Consider the following 18,432-nt stretch of genomic DNA (forward strand, 5'->3'; position numbering starts at 1 on the left):
ATCTCAAAGATGGACTTAGGAAAAGAAACTGACATGGATGGGAACAGATTTTTTTAAACCTGATTTTTTTAGTATTATCAACTCTCATTAAATTATGGGAAAAATGTGAAACACTCATAAAATTAAATTCTGTAAAATATGTGAAGAAATTCTACCTGTTCTATCTGAAGGGAATAAATTGTCAGCTTATCCGAGGTCAGTTCTTGAAACCATCCACGTTAAATTTTCTGATTTTTATACAAGCCAAATTCTATGAATTACTTTTGAACTCCCTTATTGAATGGTATAACATTGAAAATTCAGCTATCGCCTTTGTTTATTCTCTCAGCACTTACATTTTGTTATTTGCATTTATTTCCTTTCACCATCTCCTCTTTCTCTTATTAAAAGAAAAAAAAAATATATATATATTTAATGCCTCCCTCTTCCCTTTCTTAAAATAAATAAAAATAAAATGCCCACCTCTTCCCTTTCTTAAAATCTTTCTCCCAGTGGCATCTCCAGAACTATGTCTGGGATTAATCACATTGTGTTGGATCTGCCACAAATACTTTATTTTTATACAATTGATGTTAAACTAAACAAACACCAAAGGCATTTCTGAAATGGCCATTTACAGAAAACACGGAAGAGCAATGTGCAGGGTGAGGGCTTAGGTGGCAGGTGGAGAGGGGTCCTTTCTAGTCTGTTTCTTGGGTGTGGTGGGAAGACCACTAAGGCTCACACACATCTGCATCTTGGGTCCCTTTTAGGAGCAACTGCTTGAGCCACAAGCAGCCTCCCCAGTTATCATCCACCCCACCCCCAAACTGGGCCCCTCAAAACCCACAGCTCACACACATGTCTCAACCTCTGGAATTGGACCTGTCCTTCATCAATTTATTGTCTTATCATTTAGTCAGAGCATGTTTTGAAGATAAATAGCACATTCATATAAAGAAAGTAAATAATTCCTTGATGGTGTATATATTTTGAAGTTTGATCCTGGCAATGCTTGTCCTGTTAAAATTAAGCACATCTTTTTTAAAATATTTATTTATTTGGTTGCGCCGGGTCTTAGTTGGGCCATGCAGGCTCCTTAGTTGCGGTACGTGGGCTCCTTAGTTGCAGCATGCATGTGGGACCAAGTTCCCTGACCAGGCATCAAACCCAGGCCCCCCACCTTGGGAGCACGGAGTCTTAACGACTGTGCCACCAGGGAAGTCCCTAAACACATCTTTTAACTAGAAGAATAAGCCTGTGTTGATACTAGATATAAAGTCTGCAGATTAACCCAAGTTTGGGAAAGTCAATACTTTAATTGACGTTGGCATTTGATACCTCACTGGGGACATTGGTTCCTTGGGTTATCTGCTAACACATGATTCTCATCACATGAGGCTATGGGGGGGAGGGTAAAAAAAATTCTCTTCATAGGACTGACATTATCTAAATACTCTCAAACTATGATTAATCAACCCAAGAACTGATATAATAATGTAGCTGACAACCCTGTTGTTTGGCTGAGTTACTCTCTTATATGATAAAGTCAACCGAATTTGGATGTGTGCTTTTTAATTTTCTCTTCCATTGCTGGCCACACCCAATGAACTAAACAACCCTTTGCTCTGATGTTTTCAGCACAGTAAATGCTTTTTTTCTTTTCATTTTTACGATCCCAGTATCCTGTTTCTCAGAGGAACATTTCTTCTCGACAGCCAGGGAGAGAGCCTGGATGCTCAAGGTAAGATTTCAACGTAAATTATGTTGCATGACTCCCTGTTTACAGATGAAATTGGAGTGCGTATTATTAATGCCTTTGTAACAAATTTATTTTCAAAATTCCATTATACAGTTAAAGCGAGTATTCGAGTAAACATGCTTCATTAAAACATTGTTTTTCAAACTACATTCCATTTCCCGTATGTACTAAGGGCTAATTAACTGTTATCCGCAATTCCTCTAAAAATGCTCAAGCCAGTTAAAGTTTAACTTTGGAGATCTTATTGGTGAGAAGTGAAGTGAGAGAATTTTAAGATATAGTCAAATGACCTCATGACATTTCTAATTATGAAGAAGGGATTATTTGTTAAAAATCCAGGCAACTGCTCTGTTGGCTTTACAGTAGAGGTGGGCATCTTAAAGGAGATGAAAGCTCGGGAAGCCTCATTTTTTCAGTGTGGGATTTGTGTTTGAGACAAAATCATTTGACCTTCTGTTGTTTCCCACTGGTGTTCCATCTACTATTCCAGGAGCTCACTAGAACAAAGGAACAATTAACTGAAATTCCACCAGATGGCAATATTTGGAAAGCCATCCAGTGCGGTTTCAAAGATTTGAGCTATTTATTGTTCACACCGAGAACAGTCTCACAAAGTGTAAAGTCCTAGATTTCATTAAGGGTGCTGTAAACATATTTTGTTTTACTTTTTGCCCACAGCATCGAAATTTTTACTAGGGGGAAAATAGGTGTGTGGGGGGTATGTGTTGTTTTCTTTTGTTTATCATTCTGGAAGGATAACATTAGAAACTTCATTCTTCAATAATTCTCCAAACAGTATTGGTGAGTCTTAAAAGCTCAAATCAATGGGTAATATACCATATTTGTCTTGGCATCTCTTTGTGATAAATGCTATGATTGATGGTCATTTTTAAATGAATTATTTGAGAAGAGAAACAGAAAATTCTAAAGAAGAGTAGAATTTTAAGGAGTTGCCTAGATAGTAAACCAAGTGAAATTTACAGGTACAAAATTCTTATTTGTAATGATTTGAAATAATTAAGGTTTATTTAAATAGGATGAGTAAACTTTGCCCCTTTTGCTCTAATGAAAGTAGAGATGCTCTATGTACCCTGAGTGGTGCCCAAAGAGCTGCCCTCTTCAACAATCAGAACTGGCTCTAGGACAGAGCTGGGACAGAGAGAGGGAAGTAGAAAGGCATCTGAGGGCAACTGAAATAGGAAGAACCAATAAGAGGAGCCGCCTGAGCTTTCCATGTGCACGTAAAAGCAGTCCCTGAACAGAACCCTCAGACACTGTTGATGGGAATGTAAGTGGCTGCACTATGGAAAACAGTATGAAGGTTCCTCAGAAAACTAAAAACAGAATTACCATATGATCCAGCAATCCCACTCCTGGGCATATTTCCAGACAAAACTATAATTCAAAAAGATACATGAGCCCCTAAGTTCATAGCAGCACTGTTCACAATAGCCAGGACATGGAGACAACCTAAATGTCAATCGTCAGATGAATGGATAAAGAAGATGTAGTACGTATTATATTTACAATGGAATACTACTCAGCCATAAAAAGAATGAAATAATGCCATTTGCAGCAACATGGATGCAACTAGAGATTATCATACTAAGTGAAGTAAGTCAGAAAGAGAAAGATGAATACCATATGATATCACTTATATGTGGAATCTAAAATATGACACAAATGAACCTATCTATGAAACAGAAACAGACTCATGGATATAGAGAGCAGACTTGTGGTTGCTAAGGGGGAGGGGGTTGGGGGAGGGATGGAGTGGGAGGTTGGGATTAGCAGATGTAAGCTATTATATACAGAATGGATAACCAAGGTCCTACTATATAGCATGAGAAACTATATTCAATATCCTATGATGGGGCTTCCCTGGTAGCTCAGTGGTTGAGAGTCCACCTGCCGATGCAGGGGACACGGGTTCGTGTCCCAGTCCGGGAAGATCCCACATGCCGCGGAGCGGCTGGGCCCGTGAGCCATGGCTGCTGAGCCTGCGCGTCTGGAGCCTGTGCTCCGAAACGGGAGAGGCCACAACAGTGAGAGGCCCGCATACCGCAAAAAGAAAAAATAAAAAAAATCCTATGATGAACCATAATGCAAAAGAATATTTTTGAAAAAGGATGTGTATATATATATGTATAATTGAATCATTTTGATGTACAACAGAAATTAACACAACATTGTAAATAAACTATACTTCATTAAAAAAAAAAAAAGTAGTCCCTGGACAGGCACTGAGTGCCCTTTGAAACCCACTCGTGTGCCCTAGGAGGGGGCCTATATATCTGGTGTCCAGGACAGTCCTAGTTAACTTCTGCTGTCCTGGAATATCATCTTTACCACCCCCTTTCACCCTCAAAATTCTGTCTGGATAATAAGGTGATTGTATAATTTATCTTCCAAGCTGGCATGTTTGAAGAAAAAGTAATAGAAAAAGATGGCCTGATATCTAAATTAGGTGTCTGTGTATAAACCTCCTTATATATATGGGGCTATGGGACAAATTCTTTTTCTGTAAAGAGCCACATAGTAAATAGTTTTCTGCTTTGTTGGTCGTACAGTCTCTGTCACAGCTATTCAATTCATTGTAGCGTGAAAACATAATAAACATAAATGAATGGGTTTGGCTGGCTTCCAATAAAACTTTATTTACAAAAACAGGCAGCCAGCAGCTGGCTGGCAGGGTATACAGCCTTGTCTGAGATAGTAGACAGTAAGGAAATAGGAAATGGTGGAGAACCAAGAAGACGGCCATCCTCATTCTTCTCCCTTCTCTTCATATCCCTTCTGGGTTGCAGCCTCCTCATTTAACCCTCTCGGAAGCTAGTATTAATAGTTTCCTTGAGTGAGCAATTTCATCATCAGTTGTGTGGTTCCCAAGATTCCTTTGCTGGGTCTAACTGCTTTCTTCTCGTCCAAATCTGTTCCTGCACCTGCACACCGTGCCTGTGCTTTGTACCTCCTGACACAGAATAGCATCCCTACTCAGGTATCACTTGAGTCCTAGTGTCAAATACTGGAGCGATAGCTATTAACAGACATTGTAATTTATGCTTTGGTCCTCACTAAATAACTGTCTATAGGAAATACAGCCACATTAAGGAAACTTTTATGTTGATTCTACCAGAATTTTTATTATAAAAATAATAAATTTAAAGGAAACTTTAAGGGAAAAAAATCGCCCATAACAATACCACCCCAAAATAACTATTTTTCTTTCTTTTCTTTTCTTTTTTTTTTTTTTGCATATTTGCTATTCCCTTAAGTATTCCTGTTTTTCTATAGTGGATAACACAGCACATGTGAATTTTGTGTTTTATTTGATATTAATCACAAGCGTCTTTCATGAGTCATCAGAACAATCATTAGAATAGTATTATGTTGTATCAATGTGCCATAAAATATCTTCTAATTTTTCACTAAAAAATGCTATACTAAATTTTTTGTAGACTTTGTTATTGTTTTGGTTGGTTCAGTTTAGTTGTTTGTTTTTTCTTTGGTTTTGTTTATTTCCTTAGGACAAAATCCCAGAAGATTATTATCCAAGGCTATGACCATTTGTATGACTTTTAATCTAGTTTACCACATGTTTTTTTTTTTTTTAATTTATTTTACTTTTGGCTGCGTTGGGTCTTTGTTGCTGTGCGCGGGCTTTCTCTAGTTACGGTTAGCCGGGGCTACTCTTCATTGCGGTGCGCAGGCTTCTCATTGCAACGGCTTCTCTTGTTGCAGAGCACGGGCTCTAGGCACGCGGGCTTCAGTAGTTGTGGCACACAGGCTTTTGTTGCTCCGTGGCATGTGGGATCTTTCCGGACCAGGGCTCGAACCTGTGTCCCCTGGCATTGGCAGGTGGATTCCCAACCACCTGGGTATCACCAGGGAAGCCCCCCATATCTTTTCTTAAAAGGTTTGGAGTACTTTACAAGTGTTTACAGTTTGAGGGTATTAGGCTCACCACAACTTTGTGAGAAGTAGCAATTTATTCAATAATATTTATTGAATGTCTTCTATATGTAAAGAACTGTGCCAATTACTTCGTGTGTGTGTGTATATGTAAACATATATGTATCAATATATAAATGATGTGCTCCTTCCAGAAACATTTATTGAGTGCCTGTTATGAACTGTGTATTGTAAGATTTTAATGGTGAGCAGAAGATAGCTTCTGTCTGAATTTGACCTTACTGGGGAGCTAAGATACCTAGTAAATAACTGTAATAAAATACACAAGATGAGACACACCATAGGAGAAATATAGTTAAAATATGAAGGCATTTGGGAGGGGTGAGGGGAGGTAGAAATGGCATCGGAGCCAAACTTTGAAGGTAAATTGGATTGGGATGCTTGGAGATGGTGAGGTTTGCCCTTCATTCCATAAGCATGTCTTGATTGACAACTACATGCCAAGTCCTGTGCTACAAGCTCGGGATATAAAGGGGAACAGACAGAGCTCTCAAAGCTTACTCTCTAGTGGAGTAGACAGCCTTTAAAAATAAAATTGTAAGTGTGATCGGTGGGATGGCTTATCTAGCAGAGGATACACATGGAGGTAGGGATGAAACCAGGGTTTTCTTTGAAGAGGAGCTTTTCCCTGGCTCCTCTTTTGGCACCGTCTTCATCGTCAGTTATTGGGTCAGAATCTGTGGGAGATCTGCTTCTGGAAGTTTGAAGGTTACTCTAGTTGTACTGACCAACATTCCAATTAAAATTGGCCTACATTTACAGCTGGTTCCCCCAGTGGGCATATTAACTGAGAATGCACAGAGCCTAAGGCTGGGATCAGCAAGACCTACATCCTGGCCCTCACCAGCTGATGACTGAAGCAAAGCACTAAGAAGTACAGGGTTTCATGGGTGTTTTGTTTTCTAACAGCTGGAAGGAACCTCAGTAATAATCTAATCCAACTCACTCATCTGACAGATGCACGTTCTTTGTGAAGAGAGTTGGGTGACTAGCCTAGTGTCAGACATTTGGTGACAATGCCACGGCACCAGAACCCTGGCTTCTGACTCTCACATGCTCTTGTGCCATATTCACTGCTGTCATTTCTTCTGCCACCTCTATACCACCGAAGCAAAAAGAACTAAAAAGTGTTAGCCTAAGCATTCCTTGTGCCTGTAGAAGCAATATGTGTTTTACCCCTCTCGGACCACAGCAAAAAATAATGTTAAAGTAAATATTTTTAATTTTAAAAGTAATGAATAGTGGTAGAAAGAGAGGGAACTTGGAACAAATTCCTGCATCAGCCATTTACCTCCCTTCGATTCTGGGCAAATAACTTGACCTCACTGAGTTTTTACATCTTGAGTTTGTTGTGAGAATAATTGGCAGTAACATTAAGTGTTGGATATATTATGGGCACTCAGCAAATGTTTATTTTCTTTCTCCTTTACCTCCTGGAGCTACAGGTTCTTGACAGATTTCCTTTTGTTTATTAATGAGGTGACCTTGTAAGACTCAGGAGAATTAAATGATGGAGTGAGAGTACATTCATAAAAAAGTATCTGGTGCACAGCTCAATGTTCTCATTTCTGAATTTCACTGGACTACAGTTAAGTAGAGATTTAAAGGTTTTTATTCGTGGTTCTTTATCCTTTTCTTCAGTAGCTTATTTTATGTGGTCTGTGAACATGTTGGTGAGACTTAGAATTCATTCATTTTCTCCATGACTTATTTCAAAATGATTTGTCAAAGAGAGAAAGATGATTAGATGAAGAAAATATGGCTAAATGTTAACTACAGAACATAGCTGGTGGGTATGGTGTACGTTATGCTATTATACAATTTTTTCTGCTTTTCTGGATGTTTGAAATGTCCCAAGTCAAATTATTTTTGGAGGATTACATAGTAAATATGAAGCTTCTACCATGGCCCCATCACCATGCAAGGTGCCGAGGGTATGTTTTGGGCAAGAAAGTCAGGGTCTCAACACTGATGGAGCTATGACCCACCATAGCGGACACTAATAAGACAGGCAACTTCCTCTACAGGGTGCTAACGGCTATGGTAGGGGCTCCCATGGCATCCTGTGATCCTCCTAGCAGTGACAGCAAAGCCACGACTGGTGCAGGGAGGTCAGATGGGGCTTCCAAGAGGGAGTGACATCTCATCTAAGACCCAAAGAAAAAGGAGGAACTAGCAGATGTTGGGGAGAGGGGGACTGCAGGGAATGAGGGATTGTTTGGGCAGAAAGAGTAGCATCTTCAAAGACCTGGAAAGAAGATAAGAGAAGCATATGACATTTTAGCAAAATTGAAAGACATTCAGTAACGAGCTGCAGCATCAAGGGAGTAGTCAAAAGGAGGGTTGGATGGACAAGCAGATCAGGAAGGGCCCTGTGAGGCCAGTGAAGAACTTTGAGTTGTTATCCTGAAAGTGATGGTTGAGGTGTTTTAAGTAGAGAAGTAAAACTTCTATCATTTTTATCTTAGGATGGTCACTCTGGCAACTGTATGAAAGTGATCGGGAGGGGATAAGATTAGAAGTGGAGACACAAAGTGGAGGATGTTGATGAGCATCTAGATTAGCTGATGGTGGCAGCTGGGGTAGAGAGAAGTAGGTGGGTTTGAGTATAGTTTAGAAAGCAAAATAGCCAGCATGGGTAAGGGAGAGGTCAAGGTCTAATTCATTCATTCAACACGTGTATTGAGTGCTTGCTATGTGGTAAGCCTATTTCAGTGCTGAGAAGGAAAAGTCAGGTAAGGGCTATAGGGAATACAGGGTGTGTAGAGAGGGGACTAATGGAGAGGGGTCTTTCGCCAAAGCACTCATTATCCTTCGGGACCCCCTTCAGGGATGTCAAAGTAAGAAGTAGTCACCTGGCAACCGTGGAGTTCAGTGGGCTTCCCTGGGAGCTCCGCCAATGGCAGTGCTGCGGTTTGCAGAGGATGATGCCCAGGTGCCTGATATAAGTAAGTGGGAGCTCTAGTGGTATTTACTGAGATAGGAAACACAGGGTTGAGGGAACACTGAAAGTGCGATGGCAAGAATCAGAAACTCGGTATTAAATATGTTGAGTTGAGGGTGCCCATGACATCCAAGAGTATGTATATAGAGATTTGGGATCTGAATCCCAAAAGAGGGAAAAATGAACCACAAGTATAGTTTTTGGAGTCACTAGCATGTAAGCAGTAAGCTGTGAATCTCGGTAAAACTGTCCAAGGAGAACAGAACCTTGAAGATCACCAATATTTAAGGGGTAGGTTATAGCAGCATTATTCACAATAGCCAAAGGCAACCAAGATGTCCATCGACAGATGAACGGATAAACCAAATATGGTTTATACATACAGTGGAATATTATTCAGCCTTAAAAAAGGAAGGTAATTCTGCTACATGCTACAACATGGATGAACCTTGAGGACGTTATGTTAGGTGAAACGTCACAAAAAAACAAGTACTGTATGATTCCACTTATATGAGGTACCTAGAGTAGCCACTTCACTGAACTCTACACTTAAGTGGTTAAAATGGTAAGTTCTATGTTATATGTATTTTACTACAGTGAGAGAGAGAGACTGATAATGCTTAGCTAGAAACATGGGGAAAAGACCAGTTGTATATGCTCTCATGGAAGCCAAGGGAAAATAGCATTTCAAGACTGAGCAAAAGCCAAGGATTGATAAACCCAAATGTTCCACAGAGGTTAAGTAAGATAATGACTAAAAGTGCCTATTGGTTTAGCAAGCAGAAGGTTGTTAGTGATCTTGGTGATGACGATTTCAATCTCGTGGTCAATGTGGAACCCAGCATGGAAGCTGAGGAGTAAGGGGGAAATGGAGGCGTGGAGAGGGCAGCTTTAAATAAGCCCGAAACAGAATAAGATGACTACCGTGCAGGTAAATGTGTAGGTTTGGGGGCAGGAAACTTAAATTCTTGTCTAATGGCTTCAATTACCCTCTGAAGTCAAGGACAAGGCTATCTGCTGAGGGGGGAGGGAAGGTGGAAAGGTCAGAGATCTAAAGAAACTGAAAAAGTATTGAAATTGCTGGTTTGTGAATAATGACAGAGTGCTGAGTAGGGAAGCAGAAGGATGACCTGGAAACATTGACACCCACTCAGGTGTGGAGGGCATGAATTTATAGTTGTGCTGATCTTCTAGGCAGGGTGCCTCTTCCCCCTGCCCCCCAGCAGGGTTCAACAGTTCAAACAAGGCATATGTAGGTGAGTAGATGAAAACTTTATAAGGGTTCCTTTTTGGGGAAACATGAAATTGATCTCAAGGACAATATGTTTACTTTCAAGTGGGCAAATGCTTTATTCTTTCTTTTTAAAATGTTGCAGGAGCCAAATGACTGGGTTAAGAGCTCTTGATTGTTTGGTTTATGAGTTCGATATTTGTACAGGGATTGTAACTAACTCACGAGGGTCCCCTGCTGACAGAATAGATTGTTGGGGGCCACCCTTAATTAACATTCGATTGGTTCAGAATGAAACTTTGAACAGCTTATTGAGTAGTTTGGTGTCACATCTCCCATTCACAAACCTGTATTGCCTGTCATTGGTGGCGCCACAGGCAACCATTGCATTGTGTGAAGAAATAAAACTGCCGAACTGCTTGACAAACCGTTAATAGATTGAAATCTCCCTAGAGGAGATTTCTGCCTTATGCATAGAGCACCAGGATCTGGTTAAGAAATACTCATTTTTGCTGGCAAAAGTGTCACTTAAATTACTCTGAGGTTGACATATCTTATCACAATTTTCTTTACAAGTGGGCTGTGGTATGTGGAAAGAATGCAATTGATGTCTCATAGGCTGGTGCCTGGAATGCTTGTATATACTGAGGCCCCCTAATCAGGAAATATGTTTCTTCTACCTGGCTTCACTCTCTAAGTTTATTTTTCTGGCCTGAAAGTCATTAAAAAATCAAAGAATTAATGAACGAAGATGATGAGTACGAAGCCTATGACATTTCTTTTTCCCACTGATACCCCACAGCTTCAGAGCAGAGTTCTAAATGTTCTGTAGTGATAAAAATGTTCTATCTATACCAACTATTTGGGGAGCCCCTAGGCATATGTGCCCATTGAATATTTGAGATGTGGCTATGTGATTAAGGAAGATTTTATTACTTTATTTCATTTTAATTCAATGTAAATAGCCACATGTGGCCAGTGGTACTGTATAGGACCGTCCATTTCTAGAAGCCAGATTAGACAGTACAGAAAATTTAAATGCAGCATACAAGCAGAGCTAACCCAGGAAACTCACTCTGGTGTTTGATGGCCAAACAATTCTGGCCTGGCCTCATTCTGCCATCAAGTTGGTTATAGCCTAGGGACGCTGGCCCATGTGAGGGTAAGCATGGGGGAGGGGGCAAGATCTGAAAACAACCTACTGCTAGGGGAGAGTCACCTTCATTTCTACCTGAATTTTATCTCTGATACCTGAACACCGGAGTCCTGTGTACAAAGAAAAGTGTGGGAGAGAGAACAAACTTAATGCCTACTGTGTACAAATACCCGGCTAGCAACTTCACACATTAATATCTCGGTTATCATATATGTCCGCTGTGAACCTTGTTTCTGCTTTTTTAGAAATGAGAAAATTGAGTTTTCAGAGAGATGACTGGCTTGTTCAAGGCACATAGTAAGTGGTAGAGACAGATGCGAATGCAAGCAGGTGTGAATCCAAAGTTATTTCCACAAGCAGTACTCACAGACTTTAATTCCGTGTGTGTGTGTGTGTGTGTGTGTGTGTGTTTAATCCAATTATCTCAGAAGTTGTACCTGTGTGCCACCTCTCCTCCCTGCCCTCCCTACCCCCTACCACTTCAGTTATGTTGATTGTAGCTTACGCCCCCCATAGAAATACAACTATTAGTGTCATAGATGTACAGTCATTCGGACTGACTCAAGAAATAAAGACAGATCCCAACAGCTTAGTTACCATCACAGCAAAGTCTCAGGCTTCCTGGTACTTCTATATATTTATGATATATCTTACGAGAGGTAGGTTAGATTATCTACAGTCATCTAATCAAACATCTCCCAGAGTTCAAATGCTGCCTGCCTTCTCACATGTCTCTTACGTGTATATTTTCTTCTACTTCTATGGCATTTCCAAAATGTCCACTATTGAAAATAATGGTGGAAATCATGAAAAGCAATCACCTATGATCCTACCCTAACAAATGCCCCCCTTCATATAATTTGACATAGTTATAAGCAAACCTTGTGCATATACTTTAGGACACTGCTTTTTATTTCACTTTGTCATGAGCAGTTTCCATGCTGCCACACATACTCATGATCACAGTGTTAATATCTATACAATAGTATTTAGAGTCGACTTACCATTATTATTCCAACCTTCCATTGTTTGATGTGTAGAGTCTGTTTAAAAACTAACTTCGGCAGGTCTTAAACCTATAGATCATAATTGGTTGGTTAATACCCCGGCTGGAAGTCTCCTATCTGTGTGTTTCCACATCCCCTGTGAATAGTTATTATACTGTGGAATTCCTAATTGGATATTACCTTGGATTTTAAACAAATTTTTCACATATGTAATTTTTAACTTCTAAAACGTGATATTCTCAAGAGCAACAGATGATGCATTCTATTTTAATTACCACCCCCTCTCCCAGACATTAGTTACGTAATATATGCTTCTTGAATTCTGTATAGTCTATAAAACTGGCTTGGAATCAGGTTGCCCAGTGACTTGCGGATAACAGATTTTCAGCATCCCTCACCTCAAATATCATTCTGCCTAAAATGCATGCACTGACGTGTTTGTCTCTGTTCTAAAGTTAGTCATGTTTGAGTCTTCAAGAAATCCTTTCAAATGAATCACAGGTGATCAAGTTGATATCAAACTATATTAGGGAACATGAACAGTCAAGGCTAGGATAAGCCTCAGAGTGCCTCCCTAGAGGACTAAATTCTAGGCCATGAGGATTTTTTATTTTCCAGTACTTCATACTTCTGCTTTGGAATACGGTGTTAAACCTTTACTGGACCGTGACGTTTCAAACTGCTGAGGTGTTGTTCTGTTATTTTTCAAGGCAATGACTAGGCTATATAATACCTGCCTGGTAGAGTTTCTCTCATGGGATTCTTGTGTCTCTAACTGTACTTTTGCTCTTGGGGAGAGAGATGTTTCAGATTTGTGTGAGGTAATGCCACTTACGCAGCATTACTTTGGCTTATAAGCTGGACTGAACCATTAGCGTCTTTTTCCCGTGCCTGGCTTAGAAACTTTGCTTGGTCTGTCAAAAAATATGAGCTGATGGGCTTCCCTGGTGGCGCAGTGGTTGAGAGTCCGCCTGCCGATGCAGGGGACCCGGGTTCGTACCCCGGTCCGGGAAGATCCCACATGCCGCGGAGGGGCTGGGCCCATGAGCCATGGCCGCTGAGCCTGCGCGTCCGGATCCTGTGCTCCGCAATGGGAGAGACCACAACAGTGAGTGGCCCGCGTACGGCAAAAAAAAAAAAAAAAAAAAAAAAAACTGAGTGCTTGGAACATTGTGTAATTACACCATAGCAATGCTATACAGTTGTCTTGAAAGAAGAATATCCAACTACTCTTACCACCTGATCAAGAAAACAATGTATAATAAAAATTGCCTAACTCAGGCGCACTATTTTTTAAGCTGCATCTCATCAAAACATTGATATTTTTATTGTATAGTAAGATATCAAAACATGAAACATTTGCTTTTAAAAGTTAATCCCACTTAGGTAAAATTATTTCGGACTTTAGGGTCCAAAAAATATCAATAGTAGATAAAATTTTGGTTGAAAAAACTGACATTGCTGGCTCAAAGAACAATCATTTGTACAGAACTCAAATGTTTTTAAGTAATACAGAACGTTGGCCATCTTAGGATGCTCATAAAGACGTCAGAAGAGGCAGACTTTGAGCTGAGCCTACCTTTGTAAAATATGATTACATTAAAATAAAAAAAGAGGAAAAAGGACACTGCAGGCAACAGTCAGAAGATACAGGGAACAGAGCATAACCCCTCTCAATGGGGTAAGGGGATGACTGATTCTTTAATGTGATAAACGGAGGGTTAAGAAGAAAGACAAGCTGGGCTCTAACCGTACCAATTCCCAAATACCAGACTGTTATTTAAACTTTACATTTTAGATAGTAGGAAATATTGAACATGATGCAATACTCTATGGAAAAATTAGTTTTAAGATGGTAGTCTACACGGTTGTTTCCCTTCTCTCCAGATCTTCATTTGAAATAAAATTTAAAAAGAATAAAAGCATGGCAATTCTGGAAACATGAATGAGGACCAGAAATTGACAAACTTCTAGAAGATAGAAAGAGATAGGACTATATTGCTAGGTAATTTTTTTAATCAAAAGAAAAATGAAAAAAGGAGATGAAATCATTCACAGAATTATTATAATCCAGATAAAATAATTCTGAGGATAGAAGAAAACAACAAAAAAATCTAATTACTATCCTTAGACAGTATGAAAAGTATTGCATCTATTAAACTTCACTACCCCCTTTTCAAAAGAAGAGTAGCTATGGATAAGAAGCAGTTAGAAAACATGAGTTCCTGCAAACTAAAAATCAAGAGAAAGACTTCCTGAATGTAGCTAAAGAGTATTCCGGAGTATAGAGCAAAAGATGAGAAGATGGAAAATGTAAGAAAAGTATTAGTGATATGGAAAGGTGATCTTGAAGTTCAAGGTTAAGAAGAGCCCTTAAAGGAAAAGTAGACATGGACATATATACACTAACAAACGTAAGGTAGATAGCTAGTGGGAAGCAGCCGCATGGCACAGGGATATCGGCTCGGTGCTTTTTGACCGCCTGGAGGGGTGGGATAGGGAGGGAGGGAGACGCAAGAGGGAAGAGATATGGGAACATATGTATATGTATAACTGATTCACTTTGTTATAAAGCAGAAACTAACACACCATTGTAAAGCAATTATACTCCAATAAAGATGTTTAAAAAAAAAAAAGGAAAAGTAGAGACATTGGAGAGAAAGAAATAAAGACATAAGGATTCAGATTAAGAGAGGCTACTGACCATTGAGTAAAATAAATATAAAAATCTCAAACCCGTGTTGGTGAAAGTTCAGGATAAAAGAGATTTAGAGCTTCTGGGGTGAAAAGTCAGACAATGAGAGCATTACCCACAGAAGAGCGATCAGCTGAATGGCATAAACTTTGATACATAATACTGGAGACTGGGAGACAGTGGAACCATGTGTTCAAAGTTCAGAGGGGATTGGTTTTGAAACCATGGTTCTGTACTCAGCCCAACTGAGAATAAAGTATGAGAACAAATAGACATTTTCAGACATGAAAAGCCCTGAATACTTCTCTTAGCCTCTCAAAAAACAACTTGAAGATGTAGTCCAGGAAAATACAAGAGAATAAAATAAAGGATAAATTAACATCCAAAAAATTATGGAACTAATGGAAGAGTCCAATTATAAGAAATATCAGGATGCCATCAGTAATATCAAATCAGTTGATCCAAATTAGATAGTGGGTTCCATGATGAATGTCTTACAGAAAAAAAAGTCATTCTATTATATATATCTAGATTTAGAATCTGAGTATTTTTTATCATGAGATGATGGTATATATTTCTTCTGTCCAAAAAAAAAATTGTTAAAATGTCTAGGAAAAGGGCTTCCCTGGTGGCGCAGTGGTTGAGAGTCCGCCTGCCGATGCAGGGGACGCAGGTTCGTTCCCCGGTCCGGGAAGATCCCACATGCCGCAGAGCGGCTGGGCCCGTGAGCCATGGCCTCTGAGCCTGCGCGTCCGGATCCTGTGCTCCGCAATGGGAGAGGCCACAACAGTGAGAGGCCCGTGTACCGCAAATAAATAAATAAATAAATAAATAAATAAATAAATAAATAAATAAAAAATAAATAAAAGTGGAAAGTTGAGAAGAAACATATCAAATGAAGAGTTAATAAGTAATATTCCTTGGAATGAGTCAAGAAATTTTAAGGATATTGCTTGAAGTTGTAAAGGTAACCACTGGAACAACTTTAAATATTAACAATAATTGAGAGAAGAAAGTTAATAGAAGTATGTCGAATTTCTTTTATAGTAGAAAATAGATACTATGTTGATAAATCAAGAATAAAAACGGCTGAATTTTTAGAGATACAATTGTAACCTCACAAGAGCTAAACATAGTTTAAAAAAACATTAACTACACATTTAATATTATACATTCTGTAGTCCTCCGATGTTTAACGTGTGCATATTACTTTTATAAACTACAAATAACTATTCTTATATATAGAATGGATTGGAAGGAACGAGTTTAGCCAGGAAGACTCCCAGAAGCTATCACATTTCTCTGCCTCTCAGGGGACACAGATTTGATGGAAACAAAAAAAAACAAAACAAAAATCCAAAACAAACAAACAAAAAATGTTGAGGCAATTTGAGAAGAATTGATAGCATTTGGTGGTTGTGCAGATATTTGAATAGGACAGATTTTTTTTTAAAAGGGTGAAGCAAAGATATATGATATTTTCACACTTCGTGAATATCTTTACAAGGTAATCTACACTGAAGCTACTGACAAAATGATACCCAGGATAATATACTTATTTTTAAACTTATCATTACCTTGCTGTTTCTTACCCAGTGGTATGTCTCCAGGCTAGTTGAAAGGTGAAAATGTAGCATTTTATTAGGTGATATTTATAATATGGTCGAATATTTATCATAATAAGAATATGATAACCCAAATATTTTTTATTTAATCATAAATGCCAAATATATTACACTAAAGAACCACTATAGGCTACAGTAAAGAATAAGTTAATAACATCATTTTTTGGTCAGAACTTTCATATACACAACCAAGAATTGATGCTTCAGGCTAACTGTGTGTACTGTTAGATCAGATCTCTTTCAATGATTTGATCTGTGGCAGAGGGAAAGTGCTCACATTTTATTACATTAGAAGTTCTCAAAGTCCCAGGGCTCAGAATATTTGTTGAGTTTTCAATAAGCTTCTAATCTTCCTCTGCTACCATGAGCTGGAATTTTAGCAGCTTCCTGGGCTTGATCCTATTCACTAAAGGTTTTTACGTAAATTACGAACTCTTCACGTCCCTCTTCCTTCATTCACACCCTGACCTCATCCCTCACTCGTGGAATATCCTTTGTTGAAAGCTTTTGGCTATAAATACCACTTTTTTTAGACTGCAGTAGAACAAAGCATTTTATACAAACAAACATGTTTTCTGATAACTACATAACTTGCTTTTCTTCAGCAAATGAAAATAAGAATCTCAAGATTAATAAAATTTACTAAGATCTGTGAAACAGGATCCAAAAGTTCACTTGACCTCCATTTCCCATTTTGGAAAGAATTATAATCGTGTGTAAAATTATGCAGAAAATTTGGCTCTTACATTTGCCTGACATTCGAAAGGAATCAAGAAAATGTCTTTTCAGTAAATTTAGTATCTTTGTACCACAGACAATATTATGGACAGCAGCATCTCTCATCACTATAAGGCACTGTCTTTTGCCAGGTAAAGTCAGTGTGAAGAGGCTCTGAGAGTTTGGACAGATTCTTTTTGTTTGGGGTTGTGGTTGGGTTTTTTCCCTCCATGTTGTCAATGGCTAGAGTGATGAATTTAAAGGGTGGAAGTAAATGATTCTTTGGCTTGGAGGAGGGGAAATGGAGAAAATAAAATAAAAGTAATCCAGGTTAACTATACATTTTAGAACCACATAATTAGGAAACATTGGAGGTTCTTCTTAAATCTTCCTAGTGAAATCGAGCATCTTGCTTTAACACTAGCAAAGCCATATTTCTTCTCTTGATCTGAATGTGTCCTTTATATAGTATTTGTACAAAGCATGACATAAGCATGGATTTGCAGCTGTTTCGTAACCGCTGTGAAGTTTATTGGCTCAGCTCCACAGCACTGTGTCCAGACTTCAGGAACTCTCCTCAAATATTGCAAATGTGGGAGGAGGCCGTTTGGGGAATGATTTCCTTCACCCTGAGTTGAGTGTTTTGTGTGCAGAATGTGAGTCTGCTGTTTAACGGGTTGTGTCCAAATGTAAGTGACCGGCCGAAGAGCCTTTTCTTTGGACCTGTCATCCAGCCTCTGAGGAACTTTGAATGTTCTAAGCAGCAGTAGGAAATAGCAACCCTACAATTCTTTATTTCTTCTAAGCAATAATCGCCTTATGAATTTTTCAGCTGATATTTTAATTTGCTGAACGCAGAGTGATTTGGACTTCAGTGATGTAATCTGATTAGTCAGAACAATTGTAAGGATGAGATGGCAGTAGCTGAATGTTCCTGGCTCTCTCTCCTCGTCCTGGATGGACAGGGACGCTGCGAGGACAACTCAGATACTGTTACATTTACATCATAATTCATCTGACCAAGTTTATCTCGTCTTCCGAGCTCTATGATGAAGCAAGCTGAGTTATTTTAAAGTGGTAGCTTAGAGGTCTCGCAGTCCCACTGAACCTAGTCCAATACAATAATCACATGGAAGAATCTATTTCTACAGGAACATTTGTAAAGGACTCGCAATCGGAACGGTTACGTGCTTCTCTCCGCTAATTACGTGTAGAGGAAGTCTTTTCTTCTGCTGATACCAGGAGGCAGAACTAGCATTCCTGGTTAAGAGTTAACCAGGTTAAATTCCTCTCTTACCATATGTGGTGGAGGTTACGTTTCTAAGGGTAGTTAGATTGTGTAGG

General features: G+C 39.1%; 1 protein-coding gene across 2 annotated transcripts in view; it reads left to right on the plus strand.

The window, feature by feature from the left end:
- The window catches only part of MAPRE2 (microtubule associated protein RP/EB family member 2), a 159,340-nt gene that overhangs the window by 25,596 nt on the left and 115,312 nt on the right, over positions 1–18,432 (plus strand). For both annotated transcript variants that reach the window (XM_060028893.1, XM_060028892.1), the window contains exon 2: positions 1,662–1,723. Coding sequence is in view for 1 of the 2 variants with exons in the window: in XM_060028892.1 (XP_059884875.1) it covers positions 1,662–1,723 (62 nt within the window). In the remaining variant the exon portion in view is untranslated. The remainder of the gene's footprint in view (positions 1–1,661; positions 1,724–18,432) is intronic.

This window comes from Delphinus delphis, chromosome 13 (genome assembly GCF_949987515.2).
Source record: "Delphinus delphis chromosome 13, mDelDel1.2, whole genome shotgun sequence".
Classification (NCBI taxonomy): domain Eukaryota; kingdom Metazoa; phylum Chordata; class Mammalia; order Artiodactyla; family Delphinidae; genus Delphinus; species Delphinus delphis.